At 50.7% G+C, this 27,614-nt stretch overlaps 1 protein-coding gene across 3 annotated transcripts in view; it reads left to right on the forward strand.

The window, feature by feature from the left end:
* The first annotated feature begins 19,414 nt into the window (after positions 1 to 19,414).
* CAPZB (capping actin protein of muscle Z-line subunit beta) overlaps positions 19,415 to 27,614 on the forward strand; it is a 135,281-nt gene continuing 127,081 nt past the window's right edge. The window contains exon 1 of one of the 3 annotated variants that reach the window (XM_047873341.1): positions 19,415 to 19,643. In XM_047873341.1, coding sequence (XP_047729297.1) covers positions 19,641 to 19,643 — 3 coding nt within the window. In that variant the 5' untranslated portion in view covers positions 19,415 to 19,640. Of the gene's footprint in view, positions 19,644 to 20,763; positions 20,913 to 27,614 lie in introns of those variants that run through there. The other 2 variants (XM_047873339.1, XM_047873340.1) reach the window with 2 other exon arrangements.

Consider the following 27,614-nt stretch of genomic DNA (forward strand, 5'->3'; position numbering starts at 1 on the left):
TCTCACCACACAGTGATGATCAAATGGTCATGTGTGTATGCTCCCTTTCAGCCCTCCGCGCATGCATGTTTATACATTGTAATCTCTAGGGGCGCCTGGGTGGCTCAGTCGGTTGAGCATCCGACTTCAGCTCAGGTCACGATCTCGCGGTCCGTGAGTTCGAGCCCCGCGTCGGGCTCTGTGCTGACAGCTCAGAGCCTGGAACCTGCTTCAGGTTCTGTGTCTCCCTCTCTCTCTGCTCCTCCCCTGCTTGCACTCTGTCTCCCTAAAAAATAAATAAACATTAAAAAAAATTTTTTAGGGGTGCCTGGGTGGCTCAGTCGGTTAAGCGTCTGACTTCAGCTCAGGTCATGATCTCACAGTCTGTGAACTCGAGCCCCGCATCGGGCTCTGTGCTGACAGCTCGGAGCCCGGAACCTGCTTCGGATTCTGTGTCTCCCTCTCTCTCTGCCCCTCCCCGGCTCATGCTCTGCCTCTCTCTGTCTCAAAAATAAATAAAAACATTAAAAAAATTGTTTTAAATAAAAAATTAAAAGCAATTTTTTAATGTAATCTCTATGGACATATATTTTGTAGCCCACATTTTCTGTTTATCATAAGGACTTTTCTATGTCATCACATTCTTTGTATCATTTTCAATAATTGTAAAATATTCTACTGGCCACACTCATTATAATTTATAGAACCATCCCCTATTTTTGTATTTTTTAGTCTGTTTCCAATTTCCTTCAAAATAATGCTGGGATAGGCATCCTTGGGCACCTACCTCCCTCACGCTCACCCCATACTTTGGTGTGACTGAGGAGCATGGGCTTCTAAGGCAGGCAGATGTGGCTTTAGATCCAGAGCCTTCCTCCCTTGGTAGCTACATGACCTCCAACAAGATCATTCATCTGTCTGGGCTTCATCTTTCTCATCCATAAAATGGGAACAGCAATGGCTGCTTTTCTGGGTTGGATATTTGTAAATTGCCTCCCACATAACCTGAGATTTGTTTATGCTGATAAGTCTCTTGGCCCATTGCCCTGGATTGGACCAGAATCCCCACTGGCATAGATGTTGGAGGGCCAAGCATCCCCAAGACACTGGAGAAGTGGGAGCTATAGAAAACTCAGGGAGGCACTGCGGGAGGCCGCAGAACGGGCGGGGGAGGGAGATTTGTCCTTCACCTCCTAACCGAGCGCGCAATCCTTCTTGCTTAGGCTTACTTCCCAGAGCTCTCCTCCTTCCCACAGCAATGGGTGGTGTGGCCGCTGAAAACAGCACCAGCAAAGAGAGAGTAGAGGAGGAATTAGGAGGCGCTTGTGAGATGTGCTTTCCTGCCAGAGCTGGCAGCTGTGGGCTTACAGATAAGGCACAGCATTTGGAATTCTGCCCCTCTGGGGGGGCGGTTTAGTCCCACCTGAGCTGCCATGAGCAGATCACTAAGCCTCCGTGAGCTCTGTTTTCTTTGTCAGTTAAGTGGCGATAATGATAATGTCCACGCAGAATTATGAAGCTCAAATAATAAAGAAACATTAGTTTCCCTCCGCAGACACGGGGCACCTACCGTGTACTGGGGTCCCAGGGTGGGTGATTAACGTGCATTACCTTATCCACCTGCCACAACAGTTCCCAAAGGTAGGCATTATTATTTCCACTTTACAAGGAGGAAATCAGGAGGTGAAGTCCCCCGAGTCCCCCTGCATATGGTCCCCTGCTTTAGAAATCACAGAGCCCGGGACAGTTGTAATTTGTTGTTATGATCCTCTGGAGTTCTTCTCAGCTCCTTCCCTGGAGATTTCTGCTAGGAAGTTCCAGGGGACTAATCAGTTCATTGAACAAATGGATTTGACACATATTTGTTTGAACACCTGCTGTGTGCTAGCAATGGTCCTGGGGCTTCAGCAGTGAACCCCACAGACAAATCACTGTCAAAGGGGATATCTTTTTGCATCGGAAGGCCGACGAATAAACCAAAAACCAAAAAAGTGTATATATATAACATGCCCTGGGATGATAAGTACTGGGGAGAAAAATTAAACAGGGAACGGGGGGTGAGTGTGATTTTATGTCCAATGATCGGAGAAGGCTCTACGATAGGATGACAATTGTGGTCACCACCGAGGTATTGGGGTCGACCTGATTTGATTCTAATTACATTAGAATGTAATCTCTGTAAGGGCAGGCCCCGAGCTCTCGCTCCAATCCCCAGCAGAAGCTGTGGCCTCTAGTGGGTACTCAAATATTTGTGGAACGGGTGAATGAATGAACACATAGCCGTTGTCTCAGATACACTTGTGGAAACGTCCACTTTAGGGTAGTCATGGGCTTTTCAGTTCAGTTCCTACCAGCCGGCACTTACGGAGAAACTTCCGTGTGGCAGGAACTGCTCCTGCCTCCGTGGCTGCAGAAAAAAATCTTTTCCCTTGATCGTTTTCACTAGACAGAATGGTGGAGGTTGCAACTTAGCAGCCTGAAACAGAAGCCGGGGGTGGGGGGGGTGGGGCGGGGGAGAGAGAAGGGAGCAAAGAGCAAGGGGTTAAGGGTAAAGAGTAAGAGTTTCGGGGTCAGGAAGGAGTTCAGCAAGTGTATCGCCTGACATTTTTTTTCTCGGTGCAAAAATAGCGAGTTCTGCTTTTTTGGAACGGGGCTCGCTGAGTCAGGGGTTCAAAGAGAACAGCATGGGGATGGGAGTGGCAGATGTCATCCGCGGCAGATGGTGATGCTCTGGAGGCCGACTGTGGCCTTGAAGATGCTTCCCTCCACCCGCTCTGGCCCAGGAATCAAGGTCAGGGGCAGACAACCAAGTTCAGTTCCCGGCGGTCCCCATCCCAGCCTCTCTAACCAGGCCGGCCCTTCCCGACAACATCACCCGTGTTCCACGCTTGGACTCCACACCGGGCTCAGCAGGAGTCCCAGAGGCCAAGGGTGTGAGAAGACTCAACCCCGCATCTGTTATTAAGCACTATTTCCATTCTTTTGGCCGTGCTTCCTTCTCAGCCCTGAAGACACACATGACCGATCTGCCGGCCCTTTGTTCAGCTTCACAAAAGAAGGGGATGATTATTAAAAGAACAGATTTTGCATTCCATATTTACCCCAGATGACATTGCCTTGATCCCTAAAATAACTCCAGATCTCCTGGGTGGAACTGGCTCGTTCCTTTTCATCTTGCTGTTTTGCAACTGTTTACGGAGCCCATCGCCATAGTGATATTATCAGAGCAGGTCAAATGAAACTCCAAACCCTTGGGTTGTTATTGGTTTTTCCTTTGTACCTCGGAACATGACTTTTTCACCCCAAACCAGCTCTTTCATTTCTTACAAGCACGTACGCCCTCGGCCCCAAGTCAGCAGCAGCCCCTTCTGACTGATTCCCAGCAGTTAAAATCACAGAGGTGGTCCATGCTGGGACAAGACGTGGAAGTCCTTGAACTGAGTTTCCAAACTGGAAACCGTATTTACCAGAAATCTCCTTTCCTGCGGATGAAACTTGGGTCAAAGTGTCAGGGTGTTGAAAGAGGCACTAAATAAAAAGAGTCTGAAGGACCTTCAGCATTTGGTCCAAGGAACATGGCTACAGAGTTCAACAAATAAACACAGCTGGCGTGGGGCGAGCCCTTAGCGAACACTTATCTTCTTGATTATTTTTTTTTGTAATCATCATCTTGGACAAAAGCCTTTATGATAGCGTTCTTACACACTGCTGGTGGGGTTGCGAATTGGTATGATTTTCCTAATCGAGAACTTGGCAACGGGTAGGAAATACCTTGACAGTGTGCCCTTCCTTTGATGCTAACTTCTACTTGTGGGTTCTGAGGAAATAATTAGGGATGTGACCTGAGGAATGCATTCAGAGATGTTCATTGCTAATAATGGTGAAAAATTGGAAATAACCTAACTGTACAACATGAGGGAGTTGCTTTAAAAAAAAAAAAATCGTGGTCTAGGGGCGCCTGGGTGGCTCAGTCGGTTAAGCATCTGACTTCAGCTCAGGACATGATCTTACGGCTCATGGGTTCCAGCCCCACATCAGTCTTGCTGCTGTCAATGCAGAGCTTGCTTTGGATCCTCTGTCCCCCCCGCCACTCTCTGTCCCTCCCCTGCTCAGACACTCTCTCAAAAAATAAACACTAAAAAAAAAGATGAAAAAAATCATGATCTATCCATACAATGGATACTAAGGCACCATTAAAAATTATGCCATAGGAGAATCTTCAATAACGTGTGGAATATTAATAATATTAATTAATATCAATTAATATTATTAATTAATAATATTAATAAATATAATACTAATAATATAGGGTAATGCAGGTTATGAAAATTGATCCCATCTTTGTAAAATATTTATACATGTGCAACAGAGATGAAAAAGATTAGAAGGACAGGTTCTTTTTTTGTTTTGTTTTGTTTATTTATTTATTTTGACAGAGTGTGAGCAGGGGAGGGACAGAGAGTCCCAAGCAGGCTCCATGCATGAAGCCCAACATGGGGCTTGAACTCACAAACCATGAGGTCATGACCTGAGCTGCCACCAAGAGCCAGATGTTTTTCTTTTCTTTTTTTAATTTTTGTTTAATGTTTATTTATTTTTGAGACAGAGAGAGACAGAGCATGAGCAGGGGAGGGGCAGAGAGAGAGGGAGACACAGAATCGGAAACAGGCTCCAGGTTCTGAGCTGTCAGCACACAGCCCGATGCAGGGCTCGAACCCACGAACTCTGAGATCATGACCTGAGCCGAAGTCAGAGGCTTAACCCACTGAGCCACCTGGTCGCCCCAGCAAGAGCCAGATGTTTAACCGACTGAGCCACCCACGCACCCTGGAAGGATAGGTTCTAAAAAGACGGTAGTGATTGCTTCTTGAGTTTTTTTTTTTTTTTTGATGCTTTTATCTATAATTTTCCCAAAATGAGCAGGTATTTCTGTAGCCAGATGCTTAAAATACCATTTTAAAAATTTGGAGGGGAGCTCCTGGGTGGTTCATTCAGTTAAGCATCTGCCTCTTTTTTTTTTTTTTTAATTTTTTTTTTTCAACGTTTATTTATTTTTGGGACAGAGAGAGACAGAGCGTGAATGGGGGAGGGGCAGAGAGAGAGGGAGACACAGAATCAGAAACAGGCTCCAGGCTCCGAGCCATCAGCCCAGAGCCCGATGCGGGGCTCGAACCCACGGACTGGGAAATCGTGACCTGGCTGAAGTCGGACGCCCAACCAACTGCGCCACCCAGGCGCCCCAAGCATCTGCCTCTTGATTTTGGCTCATGTCGTGATCTCACAGTTGGTGGGACTGAGCTCTGTGTCATGCTCTGTGCTGACAGCACAGATTCTCGGTCTTCCTTTCTCTGCCCCTCCCCTGCACATGTGCACCTGCGTGCATACACACGCTCTCTCTCAAGATAAATAAACAATAAATAATAAATAAATAAATAAATATTTAAAATGATTTTAAGTAATCTTTACACCCAATGTGGGGCTCCAACTCACAGCCCCAAGATAAAAAGCTGCACTCTCCGCTGACTGAGCCAGCCAAGGTGCTCCTTAAAATGCTATTTTTAAGAATAATAAGCTGCCATGCTTTTTTAAATCATCCAACTTCGGCTCGGGCCATGATCTAGCAGCTCGTGAGTTCAAACCCCACATTGGGCTTGGGCTCGGGCTCACTGCCGTCAGCACAGAGCCTGCTTCAGATCCTCTGCCCCCTCTCTCTGCTCCTCCCCCTCTTTCACACTCTCAAAAATAAACATAAAAAATCCTCCCTCTGATCATCCTACTGGGCAGAAACAGAGTCTTATTCCTGGAGCCTTCTTATATAAAGCTCATGGGATAGGAAGTGCTCAATGGTGTCCTATTGTGGTTGGAACAATGAATTCATCGTCTGGTCAGGGGACCCATAAATACTTAGCAATCGTGGGTTTTCTGCCTACTTGGAGTTTAAGGTCACAGATATACAAGGCTGACATAACTAGGCATAAAACACAGGGACACCGTGATAAGACCGGCAAATGTATTCACAAAATACCAAGACTCATTTGCTGTTTGGTGGGAACAGTGGAGAGAGATTGTTGGGGGGGTAGGGGGTGCATAATGACTAGCATAAACATGAACAGCATCCTATATGCCACCCGTTGATTGCTTATTTAAATCTCACAACAAGGGGCGCCTGGGTGGCTCAGTCGGTTAAGTGTCCGACTTCAGCTCAGGTCACGATCTCGCGGTCCGTGAGTTCAAGCCCCGCGTCAGGTTCTGGGCTGATGGCTCAGAGCCTGGAGCCTGTTTCCGATTCTGTGTCTCCCTCTCTCTCTGTCCCTCCCCCATTCATGCTCTGTCTCTCTCTGTCTCAAAAATAAATAAACGTTAAAAAAATAAATAAAAATAAATTATTAAAAAAATAAATCTCACAACAATTGTATGTGGTAGGTATCACACCCCCATTTTATAGATGTGGAAACCAGGAGATAGGGGCTTTATCGCCTGCTCTTTCAACATTGCAGGGGGAAAGAAGATGCACGTATTCAGCAGAGAGCCCAGTTTATGATCGGGATGGTGGAGGCAGAAAGGAAGAAGTGGACGGTGAAGGAAGACAGCTATATTTCTGGCATGGTCCCCAGAGTCTTTACCAGACTGGTGAACATCTGGGTTGCTGGCTAGAGAAACAGATAATAATTTTAATCACCCACGTTTCAGCCCTTGGGGATGATGTTGATATGAAAATGAGGATTCCATTACCTATTCAAATGTTCACATATACTCAACCTCACTGGCTTGTGGGGAAGCGGTGGAGGCTCTATAGTAACACAGAGCACAGATGGGGCACCTGGGTGTCTCAGTCGGTTAAATGTCCAATTCTTGATTTCGGTTCAAGTCATGATTCCAGGATCATGGGATCGAACCCTGTGCTGGGCTCCGCACTGACAGAGCAGATTCCGCTTGGGATTCTCTCTCTCTCCCTCTCTCTGCCCCTCCCCTGCTCGAGCGCTCTCTCTCCATCTCTCTCTCTCTCTCAAAACAAATAAACTTAAAAAAAAAAATACATAGCACAAATGTGCCAGAGAGTAAATTACGCACAGCCCTACAGCCTATCCTCGGGATGATCATCACTCGAAACATCTAAACACCTCTGTTTTTGGGTAATGTGGAAGAATGAGAAAAGCATAGGTTTGGGGTCAGACAGACCTCCGTTCAAACCCCGGCTCACCATCCATGTAGCTGTGTGACCTTTGTCCCGTCTCACCAACTCTATCTTGAGATACCTATGGAACCTTCACACTGGTATGGAAATCCTGCTTAAATTGGTGGCCCCAAACATGACCCGCTAGATTGGAAGCTATCATGGGGAGCTCTTGAGACTTGTGTTGGTCAGGATAACGCTAGCTGCCGAAACAAACAACCTCCAGTTCTCAGTGACTTACGACCATACAGGTTTATTTTCTCCCTGAGACACTGGGACTGTGAACTATCCTGGGAGGGGATTCAGGCTTCTTCCATCGTGGAGTCTTCTCTTGCTTCCTCTGCATTCGGCTGGCTGATGACCAGAGAGAGAGAGAGAGAGAGAGAGAGAGAATGGGGCAGGTTACAAGTGGCCTTTTGTGGCCATGCCTGGAGGTGGCTCATGTTACTTGCTCCCACATTCCATTGGATGAAACCAGTTTCATGACCACAACCTACCTCCAAGGAGGCTGGGAAATGCAGACGATGTTTGCGTCCGGGAAGAGGAAGTGGAACAGGTGACCTGCCTGTGCTACGTACCTACAGCAATCATAGCTAGTGTGGAGCAAAGAATGAAAAGTCATCCAGATGAAGCCAACAGAACTACAATGGCAGTTGTCCGGGGAGTGGCGCCTAACAGAGAAGTCTGGCAATTGGAGTTTCCTTGATACGGATAGGTTTTACATGGGGTCAGACCTCATAGGATCTGAAATCAAGTATGTCTGTTCCTGCCTGGCTGTTTCAAGCTGTCAAACCAGTGAGCACCAGTGAGGGTTAGAAATGAGCTCCATCCCTACCGTCATCACTCTGGGCCTCTGTGCTGAATCAACCTGACCCATCATGCCCTCTGCTTTTCTCCTTTGCATGCTGTCCCCCACCTGCCTACCTTCAGACTTGGTGATTCATTTTCCCTGGGTACAGTCACTTTACCTGCTGGGCCAGATATTTGCAGTCACTTCTCTGCCTTTGACCTCTGCTTTCCTTTTCGGCCAGAATCTGGAGTCTTTCTGACTATAATGACATCAATTGCCTTCAATAAATAGGTTGTTGGGTCTAGCCTGGTCCTGGGAGTTAACAATCTCAACAAAGGACCTCTTATGCTATGCACTCCATTGGTTCCCTTGACTAAAAAATAAAGCTAATATTTATGTTTATGTATTTGGAAGGATTGGAGCTCAGGTAGTGAAGAGAATGCCATTTTCTTTCAAAAAGATTTTAAGTCCTATGTAAAGTTAAACGATGCTTTACATGGTTCTGAAATCCTTTTCTTAAATGGTATCTTTGGAAAAGCAGGATTGTTTTATTTTAATCAAGTCCAATTTGGGGCGCCTGTGTGGCTCAGTCGCTTAAGCTTCCAACTTCGCCTTGAGTCATGATCTCATAACTTGTGGGTCTGAGCCCCGCATTGGGCTCTGTGCTGACAGCTCAGATCCTGGAGCTGCTTTGGACTCTGTGTCTCCCTCTCTCTGTGCCTCCTCCCCACCCCTGCTCACACTGTCTCTCTCTCTCTCTCTCTCTCTCTCAAAAATAAATAAACAATAAAAAATTAAAAAAAAAATCAAGTTCAATTTATCAGGGTTTTTTTTTTCTAGCTAGTGTGTTTTGTATCCTGAGAAACTTCTGCCTGCTTAATGTTGCAAAGATTTTCACTCATGTTGTCTTCCAGAAGCTTGAGTTTTAGCTTTTTTTAAAAAAGATTTTACTTTTGGGGCGCCTGGGTGGCGCAGTCGGTTAAGCGTCCGACTTCAGCCAGATCACGATCTCGCGGTCCGTGAGTTCGAGCCCCGCGTCGGGCTCTGGGCTGATGGCTCAGAGCCTGGAGCCTGTTTCCAGTTCTGTGTCTCCCTCTCTCTCTGCCCCTCCCCCGTTCTGCCCTGTCTCTCTCTGTCCCAAAAATAAATAAACGTTGCAAAAAAAAAAAAGATTTTACTTTTAAGTAATCTCTACAGCCAACTTGGGGCTTGAACTCATGACCCCAAGATCAAGAGTCACATGCTCCTCCAACTGAGCCAACCAGGTGTCCCAGGTCTGTGATGCATTTTGAGTTCATGTTTACGCATGGAATGACGTACGAGTCAAGATTCACTGTTTTCTACATGGATCTTCAGTTGTTCTGGTACCATTTGTTGCAAACACTTTTCTTCCCCCACTGAAATACATTGGTATCTTTGTCAAAAATTATTTGGATGTGTATGTGTGGGTCTAATTTTGGACTACTCTGTTTCATTGATCTGTGTGTCTCTTCTGCCAATGACACACTGTTTTTATTTCTACAGCTTTGCAGTAGGTCTTAAAATCAGGTAGCAGGCACGTCCTCTCACTTTTATTTTCCTCCCTTAAGAGCCTCACGCCAGGTCTTTGCATTTCCAGATACATTTTATTATAAAAAAAATTTTAAGTTGTATTTATTTATTTTGTGAGAGACAGAGCACCAGCAGGGGAGGGACAGACAGAGAGGGAGAGAGAGAGATTCCCAAGCAGGCTCCACACTGTCAGCAGGTTTGGGCTCGAAACCACAAACCGTGAACTCATGACCTGAGCCGACTGAGCCACCCAAGTGGCCCTCCATGTACATTTTAAAACCAGCTTGTCAATTTCTAGAAGGAAAAAAAACTTGCTGGGATGTTTAATTAGATTGCACTGAATCTATAGATCGTCAGAATGAATATCTGAACAATACTGAGTCTTCCAACCCATGAATAGGGGACATCTATTTATTGAGCAATGTTTTCTAGTTTTCAGGGTACACAGGACTTGTATATCTTTTATTAAATGTATCCCTAAGTAATTTTTAAAAAATTTTTAATGTTTATTTTTGAGAGAGAGAAAGAGAGAAAGTCAGTGAGTGTGAGCAGGGGAGGGGCAGAGAGAGAGGGAAAGAGTGAATCCGAAGCAGACTCCAGGCTCCAAGTCCGTCAGCACAGAGCCTGACGCGGGGCTCGAACCCACGGACCGTGAGATCATGACCTGAGCCAAAGTTGGATGCTTAACTGACTGAGCCACCCGGGCGCCCCATCCCTAAGTATTTTTTTGTGTGTTTTTCCTTGCTTGTTTGTTTAAGTAATTTCTATGCCCAACATGGGGCTAGAACTCATGACCCTGAGATCAAGAGTCACATGCTCTACTGACTGCGCCAGCCAGGCGCCCTCATAAGTGGTATTTAAAAAAAATTTTTTTAACGTTTATTTATTTTCTTGAGACAGAGAGACAGAACATGAACGGGGGAGGGTCAGAGAGACAGGGAGACACAGAATCTGAAACAGGCTCCAGGCTCTGAGCTGTCAACACAGAGCCTGACACGGGGCTCGAACACATGGACCGCGAGATCATGACCTGAGCCGAAGTTGGACGCTTAACCGACTGAGCCACCCAGGCGCCCCTCATAAATGGCATTTTTAAATATTTGATTTTCAGTGGGTTGTTGTTCTGATTTATTATTGCACTGTTTCACTAGACTGGTCCCTAAGTCCCGCCCCTATACCAGCTCCTACGTCAGTTCTGCATCTGGTCTAGTTTCATTTGCGACATTGCAACGTCTGATTGGAACGCGGGATGTGTGCTTTGGAGGAGCTGAGGTTTGCATCCCAGACGACTGTGCTTGGAGGTTCTCTGGCTCATCTTTTGACAGGCTTCATTCACAGAGCACCATATCCCAGGTACTATGCTAATTATTAATGAGAGGACTTGGAGTTTCTGTCTCAAGGAGCGAGGGGACAAATTGCAAGTGAAAAGGTGTGCAAAACACAGGGTTTCCGGGAGAACCCAGAACAGGAGGGTTCCCAAACTCAGCTTCTGAGGGGACTGTCAGAAAAAAACTACATGGCGGAGGCAGGGTCAGCCTCAGACACATTGTAGAGGCCCATCCCAAGCCTGGTGGGTGGCTGGCTGGCCAGCTTAATAAACCAAACATGAATTCTCCCAAGTATGCGTGTAAAAACTCCAACAGCTGGCCCACATGTGAGAGGCCTTTCTGTAACTCTGAGCAAGACCCCACAGATGGTCAGGATACACATAGTTCTGGTCTAGCAGAAGGCAGCTGTGAGTTCTCCAGGTACCCCCTAGGAGAGCAAAAACAAAAGCCCTGAGATGATGGTGTCTAACCTCGGACTAAGAGGTCCTCTTGGCACTGACTTTGGGGATATATTAAAAAGAAGTGGATTGCAGGTGGCCTGTTTACTTCCCTGCTTCTTGCCACGTGTTCTTGCAAGATGCTAAGGGGTGGAAAAAGTTGATCTAAGCTGTCTAGCCAAGGCTCCTCTTCTACTAACCACACAGTGTCCCGTCTTCCAAGGAAATCAGGCTGTTGTTTTGCCAGTACTCAGTCCCGCGTAGGGGTTCTATGATACAAACTTCTGAGACCCAAAACGTGCCTGTTTCATTGCTTTGCATGAGTTTACTCAGAATGCATGGCTGTAATAACCATCTTTTTTTTTTTTTTTTTTTTTTTTTTTCTATTCTCCAGCATCCCTTTCTCCTTCTTTTGGTCACAGTACTCCAATTTCCTCCCATCACCAAGGAAACGCCCCGCCCATGATCACATCCCCATTCCTGCCAGCTTCAGGGGTGGGCTCATGACTGAAGCCAGCTGGTCACCGAAGCTAGGAGCGTGGTTGAGATGGTCTAAGGAGAGGGCACAATTTAAGAGAAGAGCCTACTATTGAGCCACAAGGGACCCCATCATTTAATGGTTGTGTAGAAGAGACACAGTCTGCAAAGAACACAGAGAAGGAGCAGTCACAGAGGTAGGATTAAGACCGGGAGAGTCACACAGTGCCCTGGAAGCCAATGGGAGAAGGTGCTTCAAGGAGAAAGTGCCCAATGGTGTCAAATGCGACCAGAGTCGAAGGAGGTGAGGATTGAGCAAAGCCCATGTGTTTTCGACATGGATGTATGGGCAACCTTGGGGTCATTTCTATGGAGGAGTGATGGCATAGGATGGGAAGTTAGGAAGTCAGAGGACAGCCTGACAATTCTGTAGCTGTGGAAGACGGGAGATAGGCGGTAGGCTGGTGTAGGGGTGGCTTTCATGTAGACCTTTTTTTCTTTTTAAATGTGAGATGGAAAGTACTTAGGGATGCTTAAAAGCACAGCAAAAGCATCTAGTTGAGAGGGAGTAGTTGAACAGTCTGGGAAGAGACATCATAATTGAAGTGTAAGGTTCCTGTGAGCAGAGAATCCCCAAGAGGGAATATCGTTTATAGCATTTCCCAAACTTACTTGATGGACCAACTCCCTTCACGCAGAGTTTATTTTGATTAGCGTTCTGCAGAAAGTCCTGTGGCCCAACTTAGGTTAATGGTCCATTCCCAAACCCATTAGTATGGCCAAGGCCATACTTTGTCTTCAGGCAATCAGGATCCTCTCCTCTGGAGCTGGGGGTGGCCTCAATTCTACCCAAACTAAAGGTCTGGGCATGAGAAAGGCTTGAGTCATAGAAAAGAGAGGATGCCCCAGAAGTGACCTCTGAACCAGCTGAACGATGGGGAAGATGACATTACCAGGTGGTGTTCCTTCCTTCTTATACTTTGGTAACAAGACCCCTAAATCCCACTGAAACTGTAGTATATGGAATTAGAATGTTCAAGGAATGTGATTGAAACCCCTTGCCTATAGAATTCAGTATAGAGAGAGGTTAAAAGCTGGCTAATCCTAGTGTTCTCTTGTATCTCCAAAGACACAGTAAAACATCTAAAACCACTGTTAGTAATCCAAGAAGATCCCCAATTCAGAAAGCAGGCCTGTTAAATCAAAGGGGATTTAGGAGCTGAGCAAGCCCCAGTCCCCTGAGATGGTGTGCCTTTATTAACCCACTATTTCCAGCTGTGGAGACTTAACGAGAAGGAGAAGCCACGTTGGGCAAGCTTCTGGGTAATGCCTGCTCTACTGTGTCCTGTATTGGCTGATAAGCATTGCAAAAGATTCGACGTGCTGTGGAAGGCTGTTTCTCTGAGGTCCTCAAGATGGCTTTTTCTTTCCTCGGCTGACAGTACAATTTGGCTCGGGGGTTTCCTCCCACCCTGCCTCCACCCAGCAAACACTTATGGGCCCCTACTATGTGTAAATTGCCTTGCTATGTGCTATGTGTCGTAGCATCACCTTTTGGCACTGACAAAACACTTTGTTACACATGATCTCAATTTAGTGATGCTCGGGACAGACGCTGAGTCATAAAGAGTCACGATAGATTCGTCCATGCGTTGTCTGTGTGACCTTAGGCAAGACATTTCTTTAAAAAAAAGTGTTTTTAAAATTTTTATTTATTCTTGGGAGAGAGAGAGAGCACAAGCAGGGGGGTGCAGAGAGAGAGAGACAGAATCTGAAGCGGCTCCAGGCTCTGAGCTGTCAGCACAGAGCCCGACACAGGGGCTCAAACTCAGGAACTGTGAGAGCATGACCTGAGTTAAAGCTGGATATTTAACTGACTGAGCCACCCAGGTGTCCCTATGCAAGCCATCTCTAAGGCTCAGCTTCATTTTTCATAAAATGGTCAAAATAGAAGTTCCTAGCTCAAAGGATTGTTAGGAGGAATTAGGGAGGTAATGCATGGGAAGAGTGTAGCATGTAGTAAGCACTCATTTAAAAGTAGCCGTACTTTGGGACACCTGGGTGGCTCAGTTAAGCAGCCGACTTCGGCTCAGGTCACGATCTTGCGGTTTGTGGGTTCGGGCCCCGTGTCTGGCTCTGTGCTGACAGCTCAGAGCCTGGAGCCTGCTTCATATTCTGTGTCTCCTTCTCTCTCTGCCCCTCCCCGGCTTGTGCTCTGTGTCTCAAAAAGTAAAGAAACATTAAAAACAGAATTAAAAAAAAAAAAGTAGCCATACTTTATTGGTCGATCTTGGTCCACTCGTTCACACAAGAATCACTCCTATGATGTGGATACTACTATCTCACTTCATAGACCTCCGTTGAACACCTGTTACGTTCTAGATACTGAACACCCAGAGCAACCAAAAGAGTATGTAGATACAGACAAGGAGGCGTCAAAGGGAACTCGGAGGAAGCCAGAGCACCGAGAGGGGTGCATAAAGGAGAGTGACCGATGCAGCAAACACCATGAGGTCAGCTGTAAGATGAGACCCCGAAGCGACCACTGGCTTCTACGACATGGTTTCCAGGCCGACGGGTGGAGGCAGAAGCTAACCCCAGACTGATCTGAGAAATTGGGAGTTGATGTGGGAACAGCCATTGCAGAGAACTCACAAGGTGTTGGGGTGAAGGGGAGCAAACAAATGGGGAGGTGGCTATAAGGAGATGTGGGGTCAAGATTTGTGTTGTTGAAACTTCTCAGGATCCGAGATATTAGGGCATGTTATTTTGGGCAGGTGGGAATGATCCAGTATGGAGGGAGAAACTGAGGATTAAGGAAAGAGGAATCCAGGGTAGGAGTGGAGATGTCAGCTTCGATGGGTGCACGAACCCTTCATTCAAAAGCCAGAAGGCAGAGAACGTGGCTAAGATGCAGAGTTGTTGGTAGACCAGAAGGTTCTGATTCATACTGTTATGTCTGTGAAGTATGAGGCAAGCCCGTCGCTTAGAGTGAAGGATGGAAAGGGGACCGAGGGTCAAGGCTGATAGATCATCCTCGCAGAGTAGCAAGGGGGACAGAATATGGCAGAGAGGTAGCAATCCTGCAAGCCAGGGTTGAGGGCTCATTTGAAATTTGTGGACATCAATCCGGAGTGACACCAGTCACTTTCAATTTGCCAGCAACGTTCCGACGTTCCGAGGCAGGCAGAGTGTTGGGGAATAGCCAGGCTTAACAAGGTTGGTGCCAGTTAGAAGAAAAGAGAGGGGCAAGGGCTTACTGGTTTTTGCAAGGAAGTGAGTGTAGCGTTCATTACTAAGCTGGGCGAGGAGGGAGGTGAGCGTGAACGGGAAGATACATGCAAAGACCTGGCAGGGTTGAAGGTTTGCCGGGCTTGATGAGGTTGAAATAATGCTTGCGTGTGATACTATAGTAATGAGGTTAAAGTCGGATATGAGATAGTTGCAATTGTGTGTTCTGAGACTGTGCAATTATGGGCGGGAGCAGGTTCAAGGTAAGACTGTGGGAGCAGGTACTTAAGGCAGAGGGAAGGAAAAACTCATTGGTAAGGAAGAAACCCTTGAGGAGTCAGTAAGAGTTCTGTTGGATTATGCTTATGGATGCTGAAGTCATAAAGAAAGGTACAAGAGGGGAGGAGGTTAGTTCATGAGGGCAAAAGAAAGGAGAGGTAGGCCGCTGGAAAATATGACAGCATGAACTTCAAGGGGGGTTGGGTTTTTGAAAGAGGAGGGGGGGAGAAAGAGTACTAAAAATATTTATGGTGTTTGTTGCTGCTAACCCGCAGCCCCTGGCAGGCTGCCATGCTTAATGCCCATGGCCCCATGGTCATGGCAATGGTTGACGGGTCAGGGGTAGGATCCAACGTGTGGGGACTCAATCTGGGATCAGCCGGGGATCTATCCAACAAGCTGCCATCATTAAGACATGAGATGGGGCCATTGGATTCTGTCGGGATTTGAACTATGAAACAGAAAGATACTTTGCCAGGTGATAGAGCAAGCTGACGCAGCGAATGAAGGAGGAACAAAGACCACCAGGATAGACCCCACGCAGGCTGAAATGTTGAGGGAATAGTGGTATAAGCAAGCTGAGGGTGCAGGACCGTAAAGAATGTAGCAGATGTATCCAAAGAAGCGAAAACAGAGCTGCATGAGAGAGACCGAGGGGGCTGTCCCCCGAGCCTCTTGTCTGATGTGACCTTTTTTTTTTTTTTTTAATTTTTTCCCCCTAACGTTTATTTATTAGAGACAGAGAGACACAGAACATGAGCAGGGGAGGGGCCGAGAGACAGAGAGACACAGAATCCGAAGCAGGCTCCAGGCTCTGAGCCGTCAGCACAGAGCCCGACACGGGGCTTGAACTCATAAACTGGGAGATCGTGACCTGAGCCGGAGTCGGGCGCTTAACAGAGCCACCCAGGCGCCTGTGTTTATTTATTTTTGAGACAGAGAGAGAGCACGCAGGGGAGGGGCAGAGAGAGGGGAACAGAGGATCCAAAGCAGGCTCCGTGCTAACAGCACAGAGCCCAAGCCCGATGCAGGGCGCGAACTCAGAAACCGCGAGATCGTGACCCGAGCGGAAGTCGGATGCTCAACCGACTGAGCCACCTAGGTGCCCCAGATGTGACTTAACTTTGTGAGCAGCGAAGCAACAGGATCAGACTTAGGGTTACGGGTGTGGACTCTGGTCCCAGACTGCCTGGCTTTGAACTCATTAGCTATGTGATCTGGAGCAAGTTTCTTAACCTCTGTGTGCCTTAGCTCCCTCATCTGTGAAATGGGAATAACAGGCACTGACCTCACAGGGTTGTATGAGGATTAAATGAGAAAATACAGGTAATGCATTTGGAACAGCAAGGTTCCCTGTCAGTCTTATTTTTTTCAAGTAAACAGTTCAAGTGTTATTCTATCATAAACCTTTCCCTCATACTCTTATCCCCTGCCTTTAAGAAGGGACACCACCTGGAGTGCCTGGGTGGCTCAGTCGGTTCAGCGTCTGACTTCAGCTCAGCTGATGAGCTCGTGGCTCGTGAGTTCGAGCCCCGCGTCCAGCTCTGTGCTGACAGTTCAGAGCCTAGAGCCTGCTTTGGATTGTGTGTCTCCCCCTCTCTCCCTGCCCCTCCTCCACTTACACCCTGTCTTTCTCTGTCTCCCTCAAGAATAAAAATTAAAAAAAAGGACATCACCTTCTCTTCGTCCTCTTGCTACCCTCCCAGGTCACTCCTTCTCAGTCTCCTTGCTGGTTCCTCTTTATCTTCTTGACCTCTTCTCCTCTACATTCACCTCTTAAGTGAACTCACCTGGATGTCTTGGGCCCTTCAGGACCTAAAAATATCATTTCTTAGCTAATAGTTCTCATACCAACTCTAACTTCTTCCCCAACTCCAGACTTCCACATCCAATCACTTGACGTTTGCATTCAGAGCTCCAACGGGCATCTCAGACATAACTTGCCCCAAACTGACTCTTATCCTCCCCCCACAAAAAAGAAAAAAATAACCACCAAAAATCAAAACAAACGCCTGCTCCTCCTCTCATCTTCCACAGATCAATAAATGGCTAATCCTTCCAGTGTTGATCAAGCTAAAAATCTTAGCATCATTCCTGACTCCTTTCTTCTTTTTTTTTTTCAACATTTATTTATTTTTGGGACAGAGAGAGACAGACCATGAACGGGGGAGGGGCAGAGAGAGAGGGAGACACAGAATCGGAAACAGGCTCCAGGCTCCCAGCCATCAGCCCAGAGCCAGGCTCCCAGCCATCAGCCCAGAGCGGGGCTCGAACTCACGGACTGCGAGATCGTGACCTGGCTGAAGTCGGACGCTTAACAGACTGCACCACCCAGGCGCCCCACTCCTTTCTTCTTCCTGTGCCCACCGCCAGGCCATCAGCAAACATCCAGAAAGGGGTCTTCCCTTGCTGCGTCCACTGTGTCCCCAAGGTAGTAGGCGCCTTCGTCTCTCTGCTGTGTGACTTTCAGTTTACCTCTTCGGGCCTCTGTTTTGAGGATGAAGTGAATTATTATTTGTAAAGTGCTTAACGGTGTTCATCACGTAGGAAACCCCATTTAAGTGCTTTTTAAATAAATAAAACATGCCTTAAATAGCTTTCTACCGGCCCCTAGCCCCCTACAGTCCATTCAGAACACAGCAACCTCCTGATCCTGCTCAAGCCTAGGCCTGATCCTGTCACTGCTTGGTGTCCCTCCGACCTCAGCTTCCAGGGCTCTCCCCCTAGTTAAACTGGGCCGCCCAGTCCATGGGCCTCCTTGGTCCATGAACACACCAGAGACTGTCCCCTTTGGGTCCGTGCCCTATCTGGTTCTTGTGCCTCCCTGTGATCAAATGTTACTTTCTAAATTAGCCCTCCCCTTACCCCACTTGGCTAATCTGCCTGCCTATTCCCTCGCCCTGAGTGTTCTCCACCTCTAATCACCACCTGACACGATGTTTACTTACCAGGTGATTGTCTTTCCTCCAAGGGTCCACCTCTATCACGTCATGGACTGGGACTGTCAAATTCATTACTCTATCCTTAGAGCCTAGAACAGTGCTCAGTATACAGTAGGTGCTCAATAAATGCTTACCAACTGAAAAAATTCTTAAGTCCCACTCTCTTTGAATTCCCGTAACACAGGCCTTAATCACGTACTTGTATTGATTTTTATGCCAGTGGCAGCTTTTGACTCTGAGCTCCCTGAGGATGGGGGCCTAGGACATAGCCTGACCTGTGGTAACAATTCCCGCCACTTGTGCAACACTAACCAGTTACAATCCTGTCGCAGCTGACCTGATTTGATTCTCACAAAATAGAGTGAGCAAGCCAGGGAGGGCAGGTATTATCAGCACGGCCAGAATCCTAGTTCTGCTTTCTAGACCAAGCTCAACAGATAGTTGTTGAATGGAGCGAGTGAGAGAAAAAAGGAAAAGGAAAAAAAAAACAAAACTTTCTGAGTCACTCTGTGGAGTGAGGCAACCCCACTGGGCGACTGGGCTGGTTCTCTGTTAGCACATTTAAAAACACTCGTAAACGCCTAACATTTCCTGAGTCCAGTTTTCTAATCTCTACCTGCGGGGTCCTCACAGCTACCTGCGGCAGGTAGCTCTGAGGGCATCTTCACGTCGAGTGCAACTCTCTTTCGGTGCCCCCAACAGGGCCTGGTATACAGTGGGCGCCCAATGAATGGCGTGGTCTAGGGCTCCTTTTTTTTTTTTTTTTTTTTTTTTTTTTAGAGATTCGGCTCAGGTGCAGCGACTTGATCCAGGTCCCCACGTAGCAAGTGGCGGCGCTGCGATCACACCTCGGGATCGCTCGGACGCTCTCCCCGGGACCGACCGGCCCGCCGCAACACCAGTTCCGGGTCCGCGCGGGAGACAGCGGGTGCACCGGGAGGGGAGGGCAGGGCCTGACCCCTCCCAGTCCCAGGGCCCTCCTCGTCCCCGCCCCGGAGGCCCGCGCGCACTGTGGCTCCGCCACCCCCGCCTCGGTAGCCACCGGGTGCGACTCAGGGCGTGGGTGCGGGCGGAAACCCCCTGCCGGCCCCCGGCCGGGTCCCCGCGCCTCGGACGGACCCGCCCACCCCGCCAGCCGCCGCGCCCAGCTCCGCCCCGCTCGCAGGCCCCGCCCCTCACTTCCCCCTTCGGCGCTCCTCCCCCCCGCGCCGCGCTCCATACTTGGCGATCGCCGCGGCCCTGCGCGCTCATTGGCCGAGAGCCGGCTGCGTGGGGGCGGGCCCGGGCCCGGCCGGGGCGGGGAAGGAAGGTGGCGGCGGCCCGGCGCGGGGGGAGGGGGCCGCTGACCCGGATGTTCACTCCTGGGCACCCGGGGAAGTGGAAGCGCCGGGCCCTGCTGCGGGGGGGAGAGCCACAGACGCCGGGACCGGGACCGCCGCCGCCGCCGCCACCATGGTAAAGGCCCGACGTCACCCTCTCCCAGGCCCGGGGGCCCCGCCGGAGCTCGTGTCCCCCTGCCTCCGCCGTCCTCCCCCACCCCCCGGCCCGAGAAGGGTGGGTCCCCCGGGTGGGGGAGGGGCGGGGTCTGGGACCCAGGTAGACACCATCGCTGCCGGCTCGGGAGGGGGCTGCCGGCCCGGGCGGCGGGGCTGGGCAGCGACCCTGTCTCCCTCTCCCAGCCCCCGCCCTTGGCTCAAGCTGGAGTCCCACTCTCCGCCTCTCGGTCTGGCTAGTCTCCCCCGCAGCCCAGGTTAGACCCTCCTGGACCCGTGGTCCAGGCCAGGCACCCCCTCCGGTGACCCAGGCGTGGTCCCCCTTGCCCCTGCCCACGGCCCGGGCTGGGTCCTCTTTCCCCGTTCCTGCGGCCAGGGTAGGCCTTCGTTTCTCCCTCCCGTGGCCCAGGCTGGGCTCCCCTCCCTGTGGTCCGGGCTAGGCCTCCGTCTCCCTCCGACTCTTCTCCGTGGTTTCGGTCTGGGCCCCCGTCAACGCCTCCTCCAGTGGTCCCAGCCTAGATTTCTTTCCCCGCTCCGCCAAGGCTTCAGCCTGAGCCTTCTCTTTCCTCCTTGGCCTTAGTCTGGACCTCTCCCTCCTCCGTCCGTGGCCCCCGCCTGGACGTTAACACCCCCCTCCCATCCTCTTCCCCAGACTTCTCACCGCCCTTAGCGTAGCCTCCGTCAGCCCCCCTCTGTCCTGGCCTTTACCCTCTCTCCAGGGCCCTGCTCCCTGCCCCCGAGCCAGGTGGTCCCTCCCCTCTACCCAGGGCGAACCTTCTTTGCCGCCTCTGGGAAGCCTCGGGAGCTCTCCAGCCCGCGGGGAGGGTGGTGGTCCCGGGGCTGTGACTTCTCAGGTGGAGGGTTGCCCCCTTCTGGGGAGGCCGCCTGGACCGAGCGAGGGAAGGGCGGGCACCTGTGTGCCCGGAAGGCAGGAAGGCAGCGCCGCACTCTGCGGGGCCCCTTCCGCGGCCGCTGCCCCCGTGCGGTGCTTGTGGGGCGTCGTGCTGGGGCCTGAGTGGGAGCAGAGGGATGAGGGCGGGGGGAGTCTCCGGGGCAGGAATGAACGCACAATCGCCCTTGTGAGGCTGCGGCCCCTGGGGGGGACCAGCAGGCCCCGAGGCCAACAAACGGCCCGGACACGATGCAGCACAGCAGGCGCAGCCTCCCCTTCCCCCTGAACTGTCAGCTTGTGAGGGTTGGAACTGCTGATTATGGAGGTGCCTCGGATCAGGTGAGCCAGACACCGAGAGAGACAGCTAGCCAGTTCCACTCGTGGTGTTTGTTTTAGTCATGGTGGCAGGTGCCCTGGGTCCTCTGGATGGCCCGAGGTTTCACCTGGGCCAACTCAAGTGAGCCTGCCCTGCCTCCACCTTGCAGCCTCCTGCAGGACGGGCTCCCCCCCCAGACTGGAAGGGCCAGAGGGCTTCTCTGCCTCAGATGGTCAAGGAACCTTTGGAGATGGGCTGACAGAGCTCAGGCCACCCACCTGCTCCTCCTGCCTAGTGCAGGCAGATGTTTGCGTGTGGACTTTGAGCTTCAGAGTGTTTTGAGGGTCTCAGTTTCTTGTTTCATGAAGAGATGTGGCTGCTGAACCAGGATGACTAATTAAGAGTGGCTGTGTTCTTTTCTTGGTGCCTTCCTGTATGTTGATTAAAAATGTGGCTTATGCCATTTTTAATGCGATTGGACTTCTCTGATGGGTGTTTTGCTGGGAGGCGGCCCCGCCCCGGGCCTGGGTGGGGAAGTGTTCCAGGACAGTGTTGGGTGAGGACTTTAAAAGTGGGGGGAGGTTTAATCAATTTGCTCTTGGGGCAAAAGCAGGGAGGGGAACATGGCCAGGCGGGGCTGCTCACGGCAGCATATCTGGCAGGGAGGGGCATCTTGGCTTAGCCCCAGGTGCCCGATTCTCCAAAGGTAATGGGACAAGGCCCGTAATGACCTAGGAGGAGCAGCACAGCGACATATGATGCTTCTCAGGAGTCCTGTATTTGGGTTTTATTTGGACAGTCTGAAAGAACCGTGGAGGAGCTGGAAGAAAAGGGCTGACCTTTCTTGAGGGCTACTAGGTGCCAGGCACTGTGCTGTGCGGTTCAGCTGTATGAGCTCCTTGAATCCACACGGGGCCCTTTGAGGGAGTTAACTGTTCCCGTCGTACAGGTGAAGAGGCTGCCGCTCGGTCGTGGAGTAACTTACTCCGGGTGTTGCTTAGCCAGTGGAAGCACATCTGTCAGCCTCCGACCTCCGTCCTCCCCACTGTCCCGGGCTGCTGCTGTGTCAGAAGATGGGAAGGACACTGTTTAGAAGACAGAATAGTGGGCTACTCAGCGATGGCAAGGGAGCAGCAGCATTTGCTGAGGACTGGTTGTGTTCTGGGTCCTTTGCACCGGAGACCTCACTGAACAGAGCAGTAGTCATTCGGAGGGTGGTACAGGTGGGCTTGGCACGGGCCAGGACAGGAGCTCTTGGAGGGCCGGGGTTTTCCCCTGTGTTTTCCATGGCTGCACCCCTGGGGCACTGAACAACACCTGGCACTGAAGGAAATGGCTTTTGGGGCGTGTCTTATGTCCATGAACTCGGCCACTTGGGTTTTTGTACTCATTCTCGGGAGCGTGCCGTTTCCCCTAGGCTTCTGAGTAATTTCTGACTGCTGCTTGTCAAGTCAGTCCCTTGCATGAATGCTCTAATAATCCAGACTGGTCAGTCGGGCTGGGACACAAGTGGTGACGTGGGATGTTGGAATAGGTAAATGAGTTAAGACCACCGTGGTTATTTTCGGTAGTGTGTGACAGTCGAGAAAACAAGCTACATCTCAGTTATCAATGGAGGGGAATAGCAGTTTGAGAATCTAAAATGCGTTGGACTTTGGAGTAAATGTCATGATTTTTGTTGGCATCGGTTAAGAACGCATAGACAACTTTTCCTTACGTAGCTGTAGCTTCTAAGTCAAGAATGATTGTTCTAACTTAAGAGTTCTGATTCTGGTGCTAGATGGTGGGGCCCCCTCATGAGTTGTCCCTCCAGCTCCCGGATGGTTTTGCCTGACAGGAGCTGATAGGAGAGGCCTGTCACATTGTTGCAAGGTGAAACAATATAGTTGACACTAATGTGTCTTGGCTGGTCTCCTGGTGTAGACGAGAGACGGTTCAGCTCGGACCCCACCTGGACACACAGTCCCGTCCGTTTAAACCTAACTGGCCTCTTTGGTGGAATGCTTGAAAAAAATAGCCAACAATCGATAGCTTGAGATGGAGATGATAAATCATAGTTTGAAAGCAGATATTCCTATTTATAACTCGGAAGTCCCATGGAGAGGACGGATGACTGGCAGGCAGCCCGGAGAGATGGTAGCTGGGCAGGTACATAACCTTCCAACTCCTGCTTCCCCGGCTGGGCGATGCTTGCCGTTAGGCAAATACAGCGGTGCCTTAGGGGTGCCCGAAGCTGTAGGATAGCATTAATTCTCTGTGTATTCAGTGCCTCCTTTATGCAGCGTTCTGTGCCAGGGACGCAGTGATGACCAAGACGAGCGTCCATCGCTCACAGCTTACATTGTTTGGGGGGTGGGGGGGGGGAGATGCCACTTCTACCTAAAGTTTAATGGGGAAGAACCTTGACTGATACAGCCGCAAGCCATTTGCGTGAGACACAGCAGGAGATTTAAGAGAAGGTTGGCTTGTGCCAGGCTTCACTCCCAGACCTTTCGGAGTGTGCCTGTTCTTCCCTCTGCCATAACTGTGGAAGTGAATCCTCTCCACGCCAGCACCTCTCCTACCCAGAACTGTAATGCTGTGGTGCCGTGGAAGTCCCGCCCTCCCAACCTGGGGAGCGGCCACCGATGGAGAATCTACTGTGATGCAGAAACGTGGCTTAGATTATAGCCCATCCCCCATCTTACTTGCGTGGAACCTTGAAGCTTGAGAGGTTGAGTGACCGGTGTGAGTGGCAGGCCTGGGACTCCAGGCTGGGGCCACCCGACTCCCGTGCTGGACACTCAGTCTGCTTCTCAGAAGCTGTGAGTGAGCCTGCAGTACAGGCTCTGGGCCCCTTGCTCTGTGCAGCGGATCCCAGCCGTGAGAGTGGGGTGTGCCAGGCCAGAGGATGCCGTCACAAGATCACCCACCTTAGGACCAGCTAGAGCAATGCCATTTCCAAACCTAGGCTTTCAGAGAGCCGTGTTGCAGCGTAAGGAGGCGGGGATGTGCATTTATAGGGCACCAACCATGTGCATGCACTCTGCTGCGAGCTTTAGCTCACTGGATCCCTACATCAGCCCCGCCGGGACGGTTCAGCCTTGGGAGGGGGGCAGCACAGTATAAGCAGTTAGGACTTCGGAGCCAGACTGCCTTGGGATAATAACAGGACCTCCTCGTAAGGCTTGTTATGGGGATTAAATGAGATAATACACGTCAAGTGCTTCTAACAGCATCTGGCACATAATTGGATACACAGTCACTATTGTTGTTGTTATCACCCTACTACAGATGAGGTTCAGAGGGGTATGTGGGGAGTCCCTCTGTAGCCGTTAAGTGGGGGACTGGGTTTTCTGACTCCAGAGACAGACCCCTTTCCTCCACTCTGTACTGCTTGCTGAGGTTTGCTTGGCTTTGGGCTGTGCTTCGAGTGAAGAGCTTCCCTCACGGAGCCCGAGTCTCTACTTCACAAAAAAGGCTTCCCGTGCATCGGACACTTGTGTATTGTCACGGCCCGCTGCTGTATCTCGGGCCTGTGCCTGGTGGAACCCCTTACGGACCGAATCCTTGCCCTCTTCCCAGATTGGAAGAAGAGGGTCAGGACTGGGGACCGAGCACGTGAGCTCCGTGAGAGCAGGGTGCTCACTCATCTGTTTGGTGCCCGCTCATCACCCACACCTTGCACTGGTCACCTGGCACTCGGTGGGCGCTTCAGCAACGCCAGGCAATGCGAAGTGAGAGCCGAGAGTCCTTGTCCTGTGTTTGCCACCTGCACCACCACAGATCGTGGGCTTTGGAGCTGGGCCCAGGCGGGTCGGAGTCCTGCCTCAGCGGTGATCTGAGCGGGAGTTCTAATCTCCCTTGGCCTCAGTTTCTTGATCCGTAGCACGTGGGTAACGTTTTACGGGGATACCGGGAGAAGGAAAATTGCAACGTACTGAATCCAGTGCTTGGCACACAGTAGGTGGTAGCTACGGTTATTATTTGTCTTATTCTGCACACCGCAGAGTACGGGACACAAACAGAAGCCATAATCCCCGTTCTCTGATCCGCAAGGGGAGACCAGAGGCATCCAGGTTTCGTGCAGCAGGAAGGACGCAGTATGGAAAAGGCTTTATTGGCAAGGGGCACGTGTCTGCTCGGCCTGCATTCCACTTCCTCCAGGAAGCCCTGCAGACCGCTCCGGCCCACGGGCAGCTTGGGTGGGGGCTGGGTGTGAAGCCTGGGGAGACCTTGCCCAGGCAGAGAGGATAGGGTGGGGTGCAGTCAAGGAGAGGCCATTCCAGGCCCTGCCTGGAACAAAAGCAGAGTTCAGGGGTTCGGTCAGTCTTGTGAGTTTGGCGATCAGCCACGGAGTAGACAGAGCGAGTGGGGGGTGCCTCAGTCCTGGGAGTCAGCTGGGGAGTGCCTGAGTTGCTAAGCTAAGGAGTTTGCATTTGATCTGGGACAGCGTGGAGCCAGTTAAATATTTGACGGGGCAGGTAGAAATTTGAGGAGGCTGGCAGAGTCGTGGTATTTTAGGAAGCGTCATCTGGCCCTGGTGTGTACAAAGGCCCCAAGAGGTGAGAGAGCGGAGGGAGGCATTCGCCAGCACCAGCCTGTGGGGTTACGAGGGTCCCAGCCCTTTGTGAGGCCCGGGGTACGGAGAGGAACACGTGGGCAAGAAAGATGAAGATAGGAAGGCAGAGTGAGATGCCGTGATTTACCACCTCTGGGCCTGAGAGGGACATTTGTGCCCCCAGAGCTCACTGGTGAGGCATTGTGATAGGCTGCTTTATCATTGATCCAACTTGCTATTTCTGGTCAGTTTAAATCCTAGATAGTACTGTCTGCAAAGCCTTGATATCCTACCAACAACTAAGCGGGGATTTTAGTCTGGTGAGCGCAGCAATCCTGTATCTTCGGGTGGCCCCCAGTTCCACTCCGCTTGCACAGCCTTAGGCTCTGGGCAGGCAACCACCTAAGACCACCGGTCCACAGGGGGGCGGGGAGGGGGGACTGTGCATGGTGGCCGCGACCATAACAGGAGCTACTTTTTGTTGACTACTTTTGAATGCCCAGAGCAGTCCTATGAGGCAGGTTCTCGTGTTACCCTCGTCATGCAGGTGAGGAAACCTAGGCCGCCTGGGCAGTTGGACCCCACAGCCTGGGCTCTGGGCCCCCGCGCTGCTGCCTCCAGGCGTTTCTTCCATCCAGCCGTTTGTCGTGTGGATGATCACCGAGCCATCAGATAGACCTAATAGGATATGAGTCTTAGGCGGAGGAGGCGGGTGGAGACAGGTTAATTGGAGTCTTGACAGACTGGGGCCCAAGTCTGGGGCACACATCATGCAGCAGCAGCCGGGGTGGGGTGGGGTTGGGGGAGTCCACATCAGAAGGGCTTAAGCTTAAGGGAGGCACTTGCCTGCCCTTCTCCCTGCTTCCTCCTCTTCCCACCCCGCGTGTTTCCGGCTTGGAGGGCAAGTGCAAGTGTAGTGCCCCATTGTGCAGAGAGCCCCTGAGTAGAGTCCTCTGCCCAAGGCCGGCAGTCTTTTTTTTTTTTTTTTTTTTGAGAAAAAGCTTGCGCGTGCAAGCCCGGGAGAGGGGCAGAGGGAGAGAGAGAATTTTAAGCAGGCTCCACGCTTAGCGCAGAGCCTGATGTGGGGCTCGATCCCATGACCCTGGGATCGTGACCTTGGTCGAAATGAAGAGTCTGACGCTCAACCGACCGAGCCACCCAGGCTCCCCAAAGGCTAGCAATCCTTGGGGCTTGCAGCCTGGTGTGCCCTGGCCACAAAGCTCTCACCACGCTGCAGACTGCCAGCAGTCGTTGCCGCTTGCTCAGCCCCTGAACTTCTCACCCACTGCCTACAACTGCTCGTGAAGCTTCCTGTCCCAACCCTGAACTCACCAGGACCCTTCTGAGCAGGGACCTGCCGCGAGACGAGGATGTTAGTATTATCGGGACTTAACTGTTTCAGAGTTTTCTCCAAGATTCAGGCAGAGGACTCATTACATTTAATGAGTGAAATATCGATCGTTTAAAACCCTAAGTTATGAAAAGATACTTTTGCACGTGCTCTCTGTGGGCGGCCTCCCAGTGGAACTGTGTGTTTCTTGGTGGTACCAGACGCCCTCGTCCTTCCTCGTCGCCCATAGCCGTGATCGGTGGCCGGAGGGTTCGGGTCTGGCTTGCTTCTCAAGGCTTCCCCACTGTGAGGTTTGGCCCCGAAGGGGTACATCAGATTTCCCATGAATGGGCTTCCTGCATAGAATTTCGGGCTAAGAAACTGAGAGGAGGAGCTTTCATTACCCCAGACTCCTGGTGAAGAGTCTGACTGTAGGCACTACAGCCACTGAAGGAGCTATTCTTGAATTTCTGTCTCATCGCTGGCTTTTTTTTTTTTATAAGATTTTTTATTTTAAGTAATCTCTACACCCAGCGTGGTGCTGGAACTCACAGCCCTGAGATCCAGAGTCACACGCCCCATTGACTGATCTGGCTTTGATTTTATCAGTCCTTTGCTCCGCTGCTGAGCACAGCTTGCCTTGTGACTTCCCGGCCGTCCCTGGGGCTGGAGAGGGACCCATCACTGAGGAAGGCAGACCCCTACGTGGCAGTGGCCGGGCTGGGCCACTTTGCGTGCTTTGCTCTTTGAGAATTTCCCACCCGGGCTGTCCTGACTTCCTTGCGTATCCTCTTCTCGACGGCTCCCGTGTTCAGATCTCTTTTGGCCATAGTGGGTGTGGACCTTTGGTCGTCC

The sequence above is a fragment of the Prionailurus viverrinus genome, chromosome C1, assembly GCF_022837055.1.
Source record: "Prionailurus viverrinus isolate Anna chromosome C1, UM_Priviv_1.0, whole genome shotgun sequence".
Classification (NCBI taxonomy): Eukaryota; Metazoa; Chordata; class Mammalia; order Carnivora; family Felidae; genus Prionailurus; species Prionailurus viverrinus.